The sequence below is a fragment of the Polistes canadensis genome, unplaced genomic scaffold (genome assembly GCF_001313835.1).
Source record: "Polistes canadensis isolate GaletaPanama2010 unplaced genomic scaffold, ASM131383v1 scaffold_31, whole genome shotgun sequence".
NCBI classification, from domain to species: Eukaryota; Metazoa; Arthropoda; class Insecta; order Hymenoptera; family Vespidae; genus Polistes; species Polistes canadensis.
The window spans coordinates 29,114-46,050 of NW_014569578.1; the positions used below are offsets into that span (position 1 = coordinate 29,114).

The 16,937-nt window shown below is 30.7% G+C and overlaps 1 protein-coding gene across 13 annotated transcripts in view; it reads left to right on the forward strand.

The window, feature by feature from the left end:
- LOC106784185 (transcription factor 12) overlaps positions 1–15,070 on the forward strand; it is a 31,584-nt gene extending 16,514 nt beyond the window's left edge. For 2 of the 13 annotated variants that reach the window (XM_014743457.1, XM_014743469.1), the window contains exons 3-14: positions 2,864–3,000; positions 4,662–4,958; positions 5,454–5,615; positions 6,361–6,420; positions 7,241–7,393; positions 7,481–7,598; positions 9,059–9,212; positions 9,871–9,960; positions 11,796–11,885; positions 12,246–12,391; positions 12,474–12,628; positions 12,701–15,070. In XM_014743457.1, the coding sequence (XP_014598943.1) occupies positions 2,864–3,000; positions 4,662–4,958; positions 5,454–5,615; positions 6,361–6,420; positions 7,241–7,393; positions 7,481–7,598; positions 9,059–9,212; positions 9,871–9,960; positions 11,796–11,885; positions 12,246–12,391; positions 12,474–12,628; positions 12,701–12,745 (1,607 nt within the window). In that variant the 3' untranslated portion in view covers positions 12,746–15,070. The remainder of the gene's footprint in view (positions 1–2,863; positions 3,001–4,661; positions 4,959–5,453; positions 5,616–6,360; positions 6,421–7,240; positions 7,394–7,480; positions 7,599–9,058; positions 9,213–9,870; positions 9,961–11,795; positions 11,886–12,245; positions 12,392–12,473; positions 12,629–12,700) is intronic. The other 11 variants (XM_014743458.1, XM_014743459.1, XM_014743462.1 and 8 more) reach the window with 11 other exon arrangements.
- Positions 15,071–16,937: the final 1,867 nt, after the last annotated feature.

Below are 16,937 nucleotides of genomic sequence, written 5' to 3' on the forward strand. Positions count from 1 at the left end.
ACTTGCGATTCTTTTGTTTTAGTTAGTTGTGTGAAAAAGGTGAATATTAGCAGTAAAAAGAATAACATGTGGTGAGCGAGTGCAAAGATGTTTAAGAAAATATTGTTTTATTTCGGTTAAGCTTAAATGATTAAATATTATAAGAGGATAACTATATGTATATTAAATAATGGTATTAAATCATAATAAATATCATATGAGTAATGATCGAGCACATATTACTGGTTTCGCTAAGTTTAACATTTTGAAAAGTAGTAATAGTTATTCTGAAACACCTAGTATATACGCGTATGTTGTCTGTATTTCATTCTTTCGTCTGATATCGAAATGATTCAATCGATAAATAATGGTACGATACGGTATTAAAAAGAAAGAGATATTAGTTTATTAAGCTTAATCTTTTTCAGACATACACGTATGATTCATCAATCTAAATTGTGATCAATCAATTATATTTATGATTTATCTTTTTAAAACATTTGTTTAGTTTAAAAAAAAATAAAAACAATAAAAAATGTTACGTCCTTTCTTGTAATGTGATTTAATATGATCTGTTTTTAGTCAGGTTATAAAATTTTGAACAGGAATTGACCTAGAACGTTAAGTCGATACAGAGCGACGGGTCAGAAGACAGATCGATAAGGTAGAATGAAAGAAAATGTGATAGGAAAGTAGTCTGAAAATTAAACGAACCTGAAGACAAAGTATTAAAAATAAAGAATCCAAGTTACTTTCCTTTTCGCAAGTAGTGTATTGATTTAAGATAGGTTTCATTGCGATGATAGGTGAACAATGTTCAGTAAAAGTTATCAGAGTATCCAAACTGTTCCAACTAAATTGCAGATTTATTGATTTCCGTGTATAGACTTAGTAGTTTAGTGTATCATTTTCATAAAATATGAAATACAAACTTATTAACTAATCAACAGTTTTACAAGCTGTGGAATATAGACTTATTAATTTATACTGGTTTCATATAGAATGTGTAGAATATATAAATTTATTAATTAATTTATTATATAAGGGGGGACTTTCTGAAAATAAAAGATTTACTTCCTCTTCTGGTTAAAGATATTAACACTTCTAATTCTAATTGGTTTAAAGTTTTTGAAGGTTTTTATTATTTTACGAAGCTAGGTTCGGCGGACGTAAAGTTACGAGAATTAAAACAAATACATTTTTATGAACAAAGATAAAAAAAATCTTCTAAATTATTTATATTTCTAAGAATGTTTAGTGAGCACACAAATGGCATATGATTTGAAGAAGTGTAGGGTATTACAAGTAAATACTGAAAAAGGCACCAGTTACGTTCTAAGTTGGTTCTTAGAATCTATTGTACATTGTTAATAATATTGCCAGGTTAAATACAAAATAATATATGAGCTTGTACGTATTTGGTCGAGGTCAGTAAAATATTATATTGAATTTAATGTACGTTTATCCACTAGAAGGAACTTTCATGAAGATTAGACAGTGGCGAATGTAGCTTTGAAGAAGCCAGAAACGACCACCTGTGTATAAATCCACCAGTGAGACCAGACATTATAATTCGACGTTCTTATGACGTAGTTCTTCCTCGGGATGAATGGAAAGACTTAAATTCGTATCCTTGCATGTTTTATTTAATCATTTAATTTAATTCAATTGATTGAATTTATCATTATATATCTTAACGTTATTAAAGAATTCTTTGAACCTTCCTTTTATATGGCATTTCAATAATAAGGATTGCATCTTTTTTCTTTTTCTTTCGTATTAAAAAAGTAGCTTTATTTTTTATAATTATTTAAATTATAATTAATTAAAAACCTTCCCCTAATATTTTTAACGAAAAAAATCATAAACATATAGGAGAACGTATACGAAAAACGTAACAAAAGAAATAATATATTTTTCATTTAAAATCATGATGCGCCATGTTTGTAATATTAAAAAAAAATCGTATAAATAATAGATAGAAAAAAGATATTTTTTATTTGATGACCACCCGGTAGGCAGGCCTTCCCAGCGGCTTCTTATAAATGGAAGTCACGAGACAATACCAGAGGCGAAAAGTTTTATCAAGCATCGAATACTGGGTAGTTTGTAGAAACACTCCGAATAGTTTGGCTTAGTTTCGTTTCTCTCATCGTGAGAGCTAGCCTAACCCAGGATCTAGAAAAAGAAATTATATCAAGAAAAAGTATCAAGAATAATGTTTGCGGACAGCTTATTGTCGTTGTTTCCAACTAAAATAAAAGCTTATACCTTTAGCGGATAATTTTCTTTTATACGAGATATCACCAAAAAAAAATATATCGAGGTTTAGTTGAGGTAAGAGGTTTTAAAAATGTATTTGTGTGTGATTGAGATTTACCATTGAGTTAAAATATCTTTTAATACGTTTTCGTTGGCCATTATGTATATATACGAGCACGTGTGTGACATCCTTTGGTCATCGAACATGCCACGTGCCACTATTTGTTGTTCCACGCTTTCGAGTGTCGTCCTTGTGAAAATTGCCCCTATCGATTGATTGTAATATAATTCTATGGTTATACATAAATTGTATATGTATAGTAATCGTAGCTCTCCAACAAGGAGACAAATAGTATAGATACTAAACAAATGAACAATGAAATTATTCTGAAAATCAGGTTTATTGTCAAGATAAAAAGAAATCTTACCACAATTATAATAACAATATAATATAATAATAATAATAATATATTTAGCGTAAAAATATTTAGTTTGAATACTAGCTTTTGAGAGATCACTGATCCCATACTCGTTACGAATCAAAATCATGCGTACTATTCGCTGGTGTTAAGTAAAAAAAAAAATATAATCGATGAAATATTTGTTGTTTTTTTACTTACAGATGGAAATGCAGCGGGTACGGGTCCTGGTGATCCATGGACGGGAGGTGGCGGTGGCGTTCAACCCCCGTATAGCGGATACGCTCCCCCTCACCTGGCTCAACCAGCCTACCCCATGCACCTACCCCATGATCCCATGGTAAGTTTCCTTACATTTTTCCCTTTAGATTTATTCCCTTCTTTTTCTTTATTCGAGAAAGTCTGACAAAGAACGATCGATCATCGACTACTTTGACTTTCCCTCTTTCTACGAACATTTTTCGTCCAACTTTTTTTTTTTTTTAACGAATCACAAGAGAAAAAATTTAACTTCGAAAAAAAACCATATTACATCAAAAGGTGCATCAGCGTATAAAAACGTTTTGTAATTTTGCTGGTAGGATTCAGTTAGAGTTAGACGATAAGAAGAAGAAACATAAGTGAAATTATAAAAAGATAGGAGGAGGAGGAGGAGGGTTCTTTGAAAGATGTGACCTTCGAATTGATTCGTTGACTCGACATAGCGTAAATCAAATCGAGGAGTTTCGAGATCGAGTACCGGTTGAGAGGCACTGTTGACAGTGCTCCATGTACGCGGAGTAACGTCAAATGAGTCATTGGATGCTATATATAGAATCGCCCTCCCGCTACTTCGTGTTTCTAGTCAAGTGCAGCCTTCGTTTGATTTACGTTGTCCATGGTTACCACGAAATTCTCCTCTTCGTGGCATCCTGGATACCCTACCATCATCCATCTATCCATCCATCCTCTTCCTAACTCCCACCCGCCCCACTCTCTTCCTTTCCTTTCTTGCACCGTCGATCAGTTTATCTATAATTCCATCTGTCCTTCTTTTCAATTTTCTTCGATTCGATTTGAGAAGATTATTCTGCAAAAAAAAACAACGATCTCGTTAAAGTTATTTACAAGATTTGCGAATTTGTAGTGTCACAGTTCACGGCCAGCAGGCCCCTTCAGGGTAATGGGATTTATTTTAGCCTGTTTTTTGTTAAGAAGTAAGTACACTTCTTTTATTGTAGATGCCCTTGAGATTGATTTAAGCATTGAAATGACGGAACAAGAAACAACAAATTTAAGGAAATTTGTGGAATTATTAGAATTCGAAATAGACACTAAAAAACAAATTAAATTTATCAATTTTATGAAAATATGAGATTAATGAATATGATTCTAATGATAATAAAATTAGAATAAAGTAATTAGATATCTTCACTTATATTGTATAGATTTAAGTTTTCACCGGTAATGATCTGAATAGAAAACGGAAACTACAAAACAGTTTCAGGATTTTGTATTATCTTATTTTAGTTTTTGTTATTTTCATAAAATATTTCATGCGAATTTTCGGTACGAAGAAAATAGAAAACACCATAATACACAGTGAAGTACTATCGTGACTCGATCTACAATTCGAACTTTTCGTAGGCATCCGAGCTCTTAATTTGTTGATAAATATGTGCCTCTATACGCCCTCGACGGTGCTTAAAATTAGACGTTTTACGAGCAATTTCAGTAGGTGCAAGAGAGCGCTATCCCGCTAGGCGTATCCGATATCAAAGCTGATGTTTTAAGTTTAAAGCGAAGTAATATAAGAGGGGAAAAAAAAGAGTCTGTTGAAAAGTAAAGATTTTATTTTATTAAAAAAATGTGGAACGATTATACATACCATGCATCATGTATGTATACATCAAAATTTGTGATAAAGTAAAAAGATTTTTTTTCTCTCGTTTTTTTTTGTTGTTCATTTGTGTTGGTCGTTTTTCATTTTATTTGTTGTTCTAACATCGGTAATGTTTGCAGGCATACTCATCGATGTCACCGAACGGCGAACCAGCAGCGCCAATCCTTGGTTCGGCTGTAACCAGTGCGGCTTCCCTTCCGCCGATGTCGACATTCCGGGGTAGTGCGGCTGTTGCGGTAGTAGCAGCGGCGAACAGTGGCACTGGAGCACCTTCTCCAGCATCTTTGCAATATAGTCATAGTCCTGGTGCACCAACCACTGCACCATCGGCGCCAAATGCCGCACCCACCAACAATCAACAACCACCTACGGGGGACACTCTTGGCAAGACTCTTGCCTCTGTAGTGAGCACAAGAGTACGTTTTCTTCTTTTTTGTAGTCATGTGTTTTTAATCATATGATATTATCATACATAAATATTAAATATAAATAGATTTTCTTGATATTTCTTTTTTATTTTTATTTTTTTCACGATAAACTTCATCTAAATCATAAAGATTCTTGAATGAATCATATTTGATCTATATACCGGCATAAACGAGTTAACGTTATACGCAGATTTACGACCACGCTTTGTGATAAAAGAACAAATGTCTTGTTTGTTTTTCATACCAACTGTGAGAAAAAAGAACATTGTCTTTCGATTTCCCCTTTTCAACAAATTCTTTTTTAAATTTATCTCGAACTTTTTATGTTTGTAATCCTGTTTATTTTTGTTTATTATTATAGAATGCAATTTTATCAGCAATATGATTCTAAACGAAAACGTGAATCATCATCGAGTAATGAATATGTTAGATAACAGTAACAAAATTAAGTATATATATTTAGATGAAATGTTTGTATTACAGATCTATCCCACGGACCAATCAGTATCGAGTTACAGCAGTAACCCATCCACTCCAGTTAGTTCACCACCACCTTTAACGGGATCGGCACCAAGTTGGGCACCTGGTGCTGCACCAGTATCGCCACATTTTACGGCAGATCCCAACCGTGGCACTATTCACATGGTACGCACTGAAGCTTTTCGCGAGAAAAAAAACAAAAGATACTACTATCTTTGGTAATCTGTTAGAATTCGCATATCTTCGAGGAGATTAATCTGGTCAAGAGATTTCATTTTTATTATATATTATACTTTTCGATTCCTTTAATATTTATCGACATTTAGGTTTATATATCAATCTATGACTATGAAATCTCTTCGGAGAATATTTTAAATGCGAGTTTGAACGTAAACACGACTCGTCGTTACCGGTATGCTTAAAAAAAAAAAAACATTCAAAATACATGCATACATATACAAAATTCGTATCACATTTTTTTTGTTTTGTTTTCTTTTTCTTCACTACGTTAGCACATAATTTTTTTGCATAATATTTTGAACGTTTTCGAATCGACACGGAGAGAGCGTAATTAGCGCTTAGATGGCTGCACGCACGCACCACTTCGTTATTTTTATTCCCAAGGATGGGTTCTAGATCATTTTTATTTGTAATTAAAAAAATATACGATTCTTAAAACGAATTTATGAAATATTTCGCGTTTAAAGTGTATTCTTTGATTTTTTTGGGGGTGGGGGGAGAGAGCGAAGAAAAAAAGAGAGATGAAAATTTGATTATCAAAATCAATCGTCTCGATCCTTCATTTTACACGTTTTGTTCTCACCATTTCTCCTTGTTTGTTGTGAGCGTTGTGTTGACTTGGTTGTTTCTTTTTTTTGGTTTTGTTGTTGCGTTGGTGTTTTGTGTGAAGCCGGCGCCTGAACAGCAGAGGCTAGACGATGCCATCGGCTTCCTTCGCGACCAAGTCGAGGTGAGGATTGCCGATTTTGTTTTTTTATTCTTTATTCAGTTTTCACATTATTCTAATTAAACACGAATATATATATATATTGATTTATGCATGCCCGTACCATGACAATGCGTGTTCATAATGTCTACAATAATTTATATGCTCGTTTAAAAATAAATCCAATGCTTTTTAAACATATTTGGGACCGGCAACAACATAGTCCTACGCTGTTAAATATTAAATTTAAATTGATAATTTGTTTATTCCATTTTGTTTAATCAATTTTGGTAATTTTATTATATTTTCTTATATATTTAACTTATTAAATTGTAGTATTATTATTTAATTTGATAATATATATGTTTTATATACTTCAATTATTACATACGATATCTAGTTAAATGTCTCGCTTATAAAACGCCGGTCACGAATGTGTGTAATTATAAACGGCACAAAAAATATTTGTTTATCATGAAACAGAGCACACGTTTCATTCATGAAAAATGGGTTTTTTTTTTTTTTTATAGACTGGTATTCGCTTTTACTTTTTTTTATACAAAAACTAACACTAGCGATCGTACTTTTTAGAGCATGTCAACAAATCGTCGCCGTTCATTTATAGTATATATATTTACACATTTTTCGAATTAAAATTGAAAGATATATATATCTTATTGAAAATATAAAAAAAAAAGATAAAAACAAATGATTTTATCGAAAGTTAGATAAGAATATTAAAATAATGTGAGAATAGAGCTCGCGATGGTTTACAATGATATTATTCATCGACAAAAATGATTTTTAAACCGACGTGTAATCGAGTCAAATTCCTGGTATTCTGTTGGTACAGGGAACGCGGATGGAGGAACGATTGGACGATGCCATAAATGTTCTCAGGAACCATGCAGAAAGCCAATTAGGCATTCACTTAGGACCTGTTGGTCCTCATGGTTCTATTTATTCTCACACATCACCACCGCAGTTGGATCATTTGGTAAAGGCTTTTATAAAGATTGATTATTACGTTAACATCGCAATTTTCTTTTTATCATAATAGTAAAGATGGATTATTTTCTTTCAGACAAGTCCACATCCTGCGGTAACGGTAGCGCAACCACCGGGTTCATATCCTGGTCTTACACCAACACCCGACACGGACGGTTCTATTAAAATAGAAAGGTTACCTGTTACAAATGCCAGTAAGTTGACAACATGATAATGATGACAATGTCAATCTAAGTTTATAAAAGATTTACGGAATGAAAAAGAGGTCATTGACACGTCTAACATCACGATTTTCTATTCCTGCCATAAAGTAATATCTTCGTGTAATATCTATAAAATTGCCCTGTCAGTCTTGACAAAGAGTTTCAAGCAGAGAAACATAATAACATATTGCTTTATCGTACCGTTCTATTCTTGGCGTCGCATCATCGGACGATTACTTTTCCCATGAGTTCTGCAAAAGAAAAATAAAGAAATAAAAAAAGATGGTGAGAGGAGAGGAGGAACGTTAGCAGGTGTCCCACGATAAAGAATTCTAACCCGATAAGGAAATATTAGATAAATCACTGCAAACTCGATAGTAGAGTTAGTCGTAAGTGTTGCATGTACCTTTATCATTATCCCCAAAGACAATCCGTTTGTCTTTTTCTCTTTACCGCCTCGAATCAGTATCTCCTTTCAGCTTTTTATCTTCGTTTCCATTATGCCAGCAAAGAGAATGCACAGAGTCCTTCTTCTTCTACGGATTAGGAGAGCTACCGTTGCTCTCGAGCTGTGGAATGCAGGACTTTTCCGTGGACACACTAAGAAATATGGGTTTACTACATTCTGCATTACCACGTCAGAAATATATTTTTCTATCTTCGAAGGCTTCCGATCGTATTTGGTTATTGGAATTCGGGACATTTCTTTAGATCATAGATGCATCTTTGGAAATCTAAAAGTCGTATATCTTCGATTCAGAAAAGTCAAATAATATTTCGCTTCAAAAGTTTATCTCTTAGAAATATTACCGAACAAATTTTTCAATGTTTTTATTCTTTTTTTATTTATGTTTTTTCTTTTTCTTTTTCTGTTTTTTTTTTTTTTTTTGAAGGAAAATGTAAACAGAGTTTACTACCTTAGCACACAATCCTGATTCATATCGAGATTTCTTTTTTTGTATGGTTTGTAAAATATACGAATTCGATCTATACGCGAGTCAATATACGCTTAGAAAGGAGTTGGTGAATTGTCAGACGAGAGAGAGTGCATTTAAGGAGATAGCTGAATCGGAATCGGAGCTAAACCCATAAGCAGTGTGTTTCCTGCTGGTAATTGGATGCTTTTCACGGTTTCGTGACTAAGCCTTCTGCCCAAAGCACATGGATAATCGAGAGATGTATTCTCGGCCGTGTTCGACGAAGGTCGGCTTACTCGTACCTTTTGTTTCCGCGTGAACGCATATTCCACGTCTGTAGTTAAATACGAACGATGATCCGAAGAAAGAATACAACATAATATAATATGTACTTATATGTCTTGATCATGATCCAATAAGTTTCATTTCTACGAATAATATCCCTCTATTCTTCCGTGAATCCTTTTTAAGCATATAAATATTATTTATTGTTACACTATGAAGATGCTAAATTACATTATCAATAATGAGCAGAATACATCTCTTTAGAAAAGAGAAAAGATCCACCGGACAGTAGCGGCGGTGAAACAAAACCTTCGAGTAGCGAATTAGCAGCTGCTGGTGTAATTGGTACGGCGACGGTTAATTCGACGTCACAAGGAAAAGGAACGAAAAGGTCGCGCAGGTAGTAAGTATCTTTAAAGCTTATTTATTTCTCGGATTGAATAATTTTATCTTTCCTTTTTTTCTTTTTATTTCTTCATTTTTTCTAACATAAGTCAAATTTGTGAACGCAACGAATGAAAATATACAATGACGAACAAAAATATTAGCACAAAATAGGTGAAAAAATGAGTGAAGCTTCATGAATGATAAAGTTTGCTGAAAAAATAGGCGTAAAATTGTACTTATTACTGATTTATAGAAAATGTTATAGAAAAATGCAGTTTATACCAATATTTTTGTTCGCTACTGAATATACAGGGTATTCCAAAAATCGTTTCACTTAGAAAAGAAGAATAAAACAAAATATCAATATAGACTTATCGATAGAATTACAATATTTTATTTTTCATTTCAATAGGAATCTGCAGTTATAGTGGTGTTAAAAAAGTATAGGTCTACGATGTTGCAACTCATAATAATAACAAAAATTTATAATTTTTCGGTTTGATAAAACGACCTTTGACATATCCTGTACACATTTTATATATCTTTCTTTCTCATATAAATATCTATAATTATTTATTACAATTACTCTCGTGAATATACTACTCATTGAAGTATCTCACCTATTAAGTTTTTTGAACTTACCTGAACTAACATCTTGTGTCTTTAAAAAACCGTTGTTCGAGTGCTGACGAAGATTGTGATGATCCTGGCACCAAAGCGGTGCGTGAAAAAGAACGTCGACAAGCCAACAACGTTCGTGAAAGGTTAGTGAACACACGCAGTATGCACACATTGTTATATCCTTTTTTATACCATCTATTATTTTTTCTATCTTTATATATATATATATAGTACCGTTATATTGTATACTTCAGTTAAATCGTGAAAACCCTAGGCCCCATTGAATGAATAACTACGAGCACTCATTGTTCGCTTTTATTTTATTTTCGTTTTCATAGTTTTCAAAATTTTCAAAGGAAACTTAGATTAATCCCTTAAATCAATAGAAAAGCTCTATCTCGAAATTGGATAAGCCTTAAAATGAAGAAACACATATTTTTTGTCTCTGGATTTACAACAGTACAGGTATAGGCAGGTATTTTTTTTTGTTTTGAGACTAAATCGAAGAATATTTTTCTTATATTTGGGATCAAATATTAATTATATAATTTAACAGATCAGTATAGCTATTTCGTGTAAAACCTAGGTTTCTCACGAATTAACGGATTTCACAAAGTAACGGAAACATATATTATATATATATATTTTCTATCCACCACCTATCCTGAATTCTTTTCAGGGTACGATTCGTCTTAATTTTATAAATAATTCTAAAGTATATGACATGCACAAGAGAAATATTTCTATAAAATATATATGCACAATATTACTATTATAAAATATATATATATACATGTGTATGTATATATGTATTTGTGGCGTAAATGGAGAACATTGTTGCGAAATTAATTATATTTTCTCCTTTAAACTTGGCATGCATAAACTTTTGATTATTAAAACATCCTTGTGACATTCCTAAGACCTTGAAATCCGTTGCACTGCAAGGCCCGTATTCGAGCGTGAAAATTAAAATGTTGCTGGTTATCGTCAGAAAATAAGACGAAACAAGATAAGTAAAAGAGAAAAAAATATTTAAAATAAATAAATTAATAAAAAAAAAAAAAAAAAATACAATCTCTTGTGCATATCTGCAAATCAGTTTCATTTTAATTCGATTGCGATTCGGTCCCTAGGCATGCTATTTTGTTAGAATATACGGCACTATGTGAAACATTAATTGAATATTGCATTGATTTCTCCATTTACGTAGAGTTTATTTTAGTTTTGTATTTTTTTTATTCTCATTCTAGATGAAGATGTGTACAAGTGCTAAATTATTTTTTAGGCATCATTTACTTGTAATCACGAGTGAAATTAATTCTTGTCGTTTATTTAAAAAAAAGTAAATAAAAAAAAACAAGTATTATTTTATATTTTTTTATTTACTTATTGTGCTAAATTAATTAATGAGGAAAATTGATTGTAGAATAAAACGATTTTTTTTTAATGTGCTTCATCGTGCAACATATAATTGCATTTTCATCAAAGTATAATTTAAAATTTTCATAAATAAGGAAACATCATATATTCTGAATTTTTTAGGTAACGACATCAAATATGAGCTCAAGATTTTTTTATCCACAAACGCCAGGAAATATTATTGTAAATTAATAATAAATGCAGATATTCATCATCGATATGTTCGGTGCAAAGAATACGGGCCTTAAAAAGTGGAACTTACTTTTTTATTCATGACCACAGTTCACAGATTAAAAACAGCTGCGTGTGTTCATTAATATGTTATCATGAAATATAATAAACATATAATTTTATGAAAATTATGGTAATCCTGCTCGAACAACTGATAATCATTATATTTTTATTATAAGCTTAAACTATGAAAGTTCATCTACTGGTCTTGATTAAAATTAAACATTTGTCTACTATCTTAACGATGGTAAATTATTTTCATTAACTAGTTAAGGTTATAAAATTACTTATGTCAGGTGATTAATCAAGTATTGTTATTGCGTAACTGTTGTTCGAGCGCTGAGGATGAGGATGACGACCCTGATGTGAAAGCGCAAAGGGAGAGAGAGAGGCGACAAGCAAATAATGCTAGGGAAAGGTAAGCGCATACCAAAGATATGCACTGATGCATTTATGTGATTAAATAATCCAGTGCTATATGTGGCCCGTATTCTATGTATGTGTGACAACGATGCTCTGATTTTATCTTTAATTCTATGAATATTTAAAATGATCTTCGTAATAGATAGAAATTTTGTCTTGAAAGTTAATATTATTGTAGTACTTATACATATATACATATACATATATTTAATTTATAATAACATTTGTATGGTCAAATTCCTTTGTATTTGATATAGTTTAAAGATTGTGGGTGGAAAGGATATTTTAATTGTTTTATCTTTCTATGCTAATGAAAAAGAATAATTTCCTAATGGATCTATATAATTCATTACAGGATACGTATTAGGGACATCAATGAAGCTCTAAAAGAACTTGGAAGAATGTGTATGACACATTTAAAGACAGACAAACCTCAAACGAAGCTTGGTATCCTCAACATGGCTGTTGAAGTTATCATGACACTTGAACAGCAAGTTAGAGGTATAACTTTGTTCATTTATGTTATTTTTTATCAAGAAAATATCTAATTAATTTGAATAAATATTATCTCTCATTTTCGTAGAACGAAATCTTAATCCAAAAGCAGCATGTTTGAAAAGAAGAGAAGAAGAAAAAGCAGAAGATGGACCAAAGTTACCTGGTCATTTAGCTGCGCACATAACACATCCACATCCTCACCCTCATGCACATTCTCAACCACCCTTTCCCGCGATGCCTGTAAGTATTTGGTTACTATCATATTTCTAATTTATTAGTTATATACAATTTTAACAATTTCATATTTTTTAGGGTCCACCACCTTCCCTTCAACACAATCCAACGCAGCCACAGTAGCAGCGGCTCTGCGGCGGTATCATCCTGTGTTAAGGGGTAGATACACCTTAAAATTGGCTAGTCTACAAATATGACTTGCATGTACTTATCAAAACTTTTTTCTATCCTTATTGGCTAAGTATGCCAAAATATAATAGTATTATCTCGATTGAGATTTAAGTTTATCGTCCATTGTTCAGTATTTTAATAGTGACTTATGATTTAACATTAATGGCACATAATTTTCTTTTTTACTTTTGAAATACATATAAGTATGTAACAGATATGTATGAAAGACCGATTATATGAAACGTTACGGTTATATGAAACGTTCAATGAGACATATGTACCAGTAATGGATTAAATATAAACATTGCACAAATTTATTTTATGATTTATTTTATAAAATAATTCTTAAAATAAATCATAAAATAAATTTTCGTTATTATTTGACTTATGATAGTCCACTATTATAATTACCGGTACATATGTGATCTTTTAATATTTTATTTGAAGCCATTATATAAGGAAAGGAAAAAGTACCGATTTGAACTAAGGCAAGCATAGAATAGGTAGTCTTAAGAAGCATCTACCCCTTTAAGGCGGCTTGAAATTATTTTTATAAATAGCAAGAAAACAAAGGAATATGGTTCCTCTCTTTCGAGATATAAAAAATTTGTAGTAACGATCGAGATTTCACTAGCTCGATTTAAGCCCCGTTGTCGGTATATATATTGACTCGCTTTTATGACCTAATATAAATTGAACTTACAGAGAATCGTGGAATTGACGGTGTTTAAAATAAATCGACTACACGGTGATCATTATAGTTTTCAATATCACTTTAATAGATAATTATTTACAATTTATGGAATGCGCTATTTTGTAAATTTTAATTTTAATGCTAAAAGTATCAGCCTACTTTTCGGTCGCTGAATAAACTTTCTAGATTATATTTATGCAGAGATGATATTTACAAATTTATATGAAAACTCATTTAAATTTAATGATTTGATTTATTGACACAACATCAAAAGTAATTTATTCTTTAAAATAATAACGGCACATACCGAAGTGAATACAATTATTGATGTAATGATAGTCTGTTATTTTCTATTTCTTTGTTTCAAAGCTTGCATAATAGAGATATTATTATTTCCAAAGAAACTTGGAAAGAATTTATCGGCATATCGATTGGAACTGTGATAAAATAGCAACAAATATTAAGGAATGTGGACGTATGCAACAGGTATGATAAACTAATAGGTCAAAAAAGATATTTTACATTATGTATGATTTTTTAGAAACACTGCCGGATAATTAAAGTTAAATGTAATTAAATTGAACGATTTCATATTTCAGTTTCAACACAGTCATTAGATTGCTCTAGTTCCATTATGTTCACGAATGTCGATAAAGTTGCGGATTCTGTGATGGAATCGTTCGAAACAGGATTTAATTTTATCAACAGAAGTGATAAATATTAAAAAGCTACATGTTTTGTGAAAAATACACTAAAGCCATATAATATAAAGAAACTTTTCATATTACAAAGAATCTTATTATTGGAAGATCCTAACAAAATATATAGTCTTTGTAAATATGCCATAGTGTTTCACAATTCGACGCTTTATGACACGAATTAAGGTATGAAGAAATCAACAATACATAATGCCGATAATTATGATAGTGGATTGAAAAGGTGGACAACAAATTTTGAAATTTCTTTCTCGTCCGCTGTTTTCATTATTAAAACGTATGTATCCAACACTAACTTACTAATGATTTGTTAATTTATATGAATAGGCGTCTATAAAACTGTTGTCAATGATTATGTAAGATTTTCATTCAAAACTGACTCGAAGCTTTTTTTCTATTTAACAAATTTATTTCAAATTGTTTTATTTCTCTTTTCTTTTATTTTCTACATGACATAATATATGATTTTTAAATGAATACTTTTTAATTTTATTTGTTTTTTATCACTGACTACATAAATTATTTTGAAAACAGAATTTATTTAAAAAATTGTCTGTAAAAAAAGTTAAAAAGTAAAGTCAGAGATCTAAATCTATTTTAATATTATTATAATCAGTGTTGGAGCATGTCAATTGGGATTAAATTGGCGTCTTCCGTTTATTCCACTGTTATTATGGCTAGTATAAATGTATGTGAGAAAATTTTCTAATACAATATAAAATGAAAAGTTTATAAAATTTTCAATACTGACATTATCTTTGTTAATAGGAAACCATAATTGATTAGTTAAATGAAATGCAGGTTTTCCTATCTCGTATTTAATGAAAATGTAAGCAGTTTGTATTATAAATTATTTTATTAGATAAATTCTTTATTTCTCATAAATGATTATACGGACCTGAGTGAATCGAATCGAGTCGAATAAGTGTTATTTGATTTTTAAAATCAAATAAATATATATTTCGATTTATTTGGACTATTACTAAATCAAATAATCGAGACGCATAATTCATTTGATTTGGTAAATCACAGATTATTGGACTGGATGATTTTAATATCGAATAAAACGGTTTACTCATGTTTAATTAGGCATTTTAAATGATGTTATTAATGTACGTATTGTAGTTCGTTTAATATCATTAACTGCAGAGAAAAAGAGAGAGCTGTGTATATGTTCTTGTTACACTTATCTTCTGCAAATGAAAACTACAAGAAAAAAAAAATTGAAAAAAAAAAAAAGAAATGTTTTAATCCATGTATCATATATATTTAATCGTTTATATAGAACTTATTTGTAAAATATATCTTTTTCACAATGAAACACTCGCCGATGGTCGTTCAATAATGACAATTTAATGAGAAGTCGTGTATTGTGGTAGATCTCACAAGGTATTTTCTACCAAATCCAAATATTCTACCTCTGTCTCGATAATTCTAACGAGATTTCGTTGAGAAAATACAAAGACAATATAAAAACTTTCAAACTATTACCTGTTAGAACTGATTGTTCAAATAAGGTATAGCTTACGTTGCAAAAACATATGATGCATTGTTTGCCAAAGTGTTGTACGATGTATAGCGTGACGCTAATTTTGCATATCTATCGTGTTATCATATTATGCTTTCATGTCAGGGATATGTCTTTAATATACTTAAAACGGGGCATCTTTATAGATGGAGATAACAAAACGTGTACATAAAATAATTCTTTTTTTTATATATATATATATACATACATATATACATATACAAATATATATACACATACACACATGATTTCTTCACAAACTAATATTTTATACCAGTAATTATTATTAACATAGCTGACACAAGAAGCTACAACCCAATTAGGAAACAATAAATCGTTTGCGTTACTTTGACGAAATAATGCACTGGCCAATATCCATAAATTTATTGCTATATTATATGGAAATAAGTACAAGTTTGTAAAGTGCTATCTTATACATAGTATTACCCAAGAAACATTAAGTTTTATGTTTTTTAACATATTTCTTAATTAAATCAATGAATTTTATACTTCATAAATTTTCATCGATTATTCTAGATATGTTTACGTACATGCTGCAATTGATGAAAAAAAAAAATATTTAAAAATATTGTTAAAATGTTAAACATTTTCTTTACGGTATGAAAAAAGAACCTTACCTCTACATTCAAATTTATATATAATATCTTCTATTATACGAGTCGAATTTAATTATCTAATAAAGCAGTTTTTTTCCACTTTTTTATCGCGCATAACAAACGAGATGCATAACTGAAAAGAGATATATAAAGTGAACGTTTTAACCGCCTTACTTCGTATATTGTCTATACGTAGATTATTTATCGCCAAATTTGAAAGGATTATATATTTAACAGGAATTTATTATTTTTAATTAGAATTTAGAAATTAATCGATAATAAAATTCGATTATGTTCAAAAAATGTTGATACTTTCGTTAAAAATGGATGAATGAAAAAGAAAAACGAAAATGTTTTTTCGATAAGAAGTTATCTTTCAAGTCAAGCATATCAGTATAGCTTTTTTTTATATCATTAGATGTATAAAGTTTCAATCGAGTCTATTTGTATTTGTTAATCTAAATCAATTATCCTAATTCTCTGCGAGAGAGAGAGAGAGAGAGAGAGAGAGAGAGACGAGTTTAAAAGTTATCGATTAATTCAAATTATTTTGGTAACTCTAAATGAAGTATTCTTTGTCGATATAAGT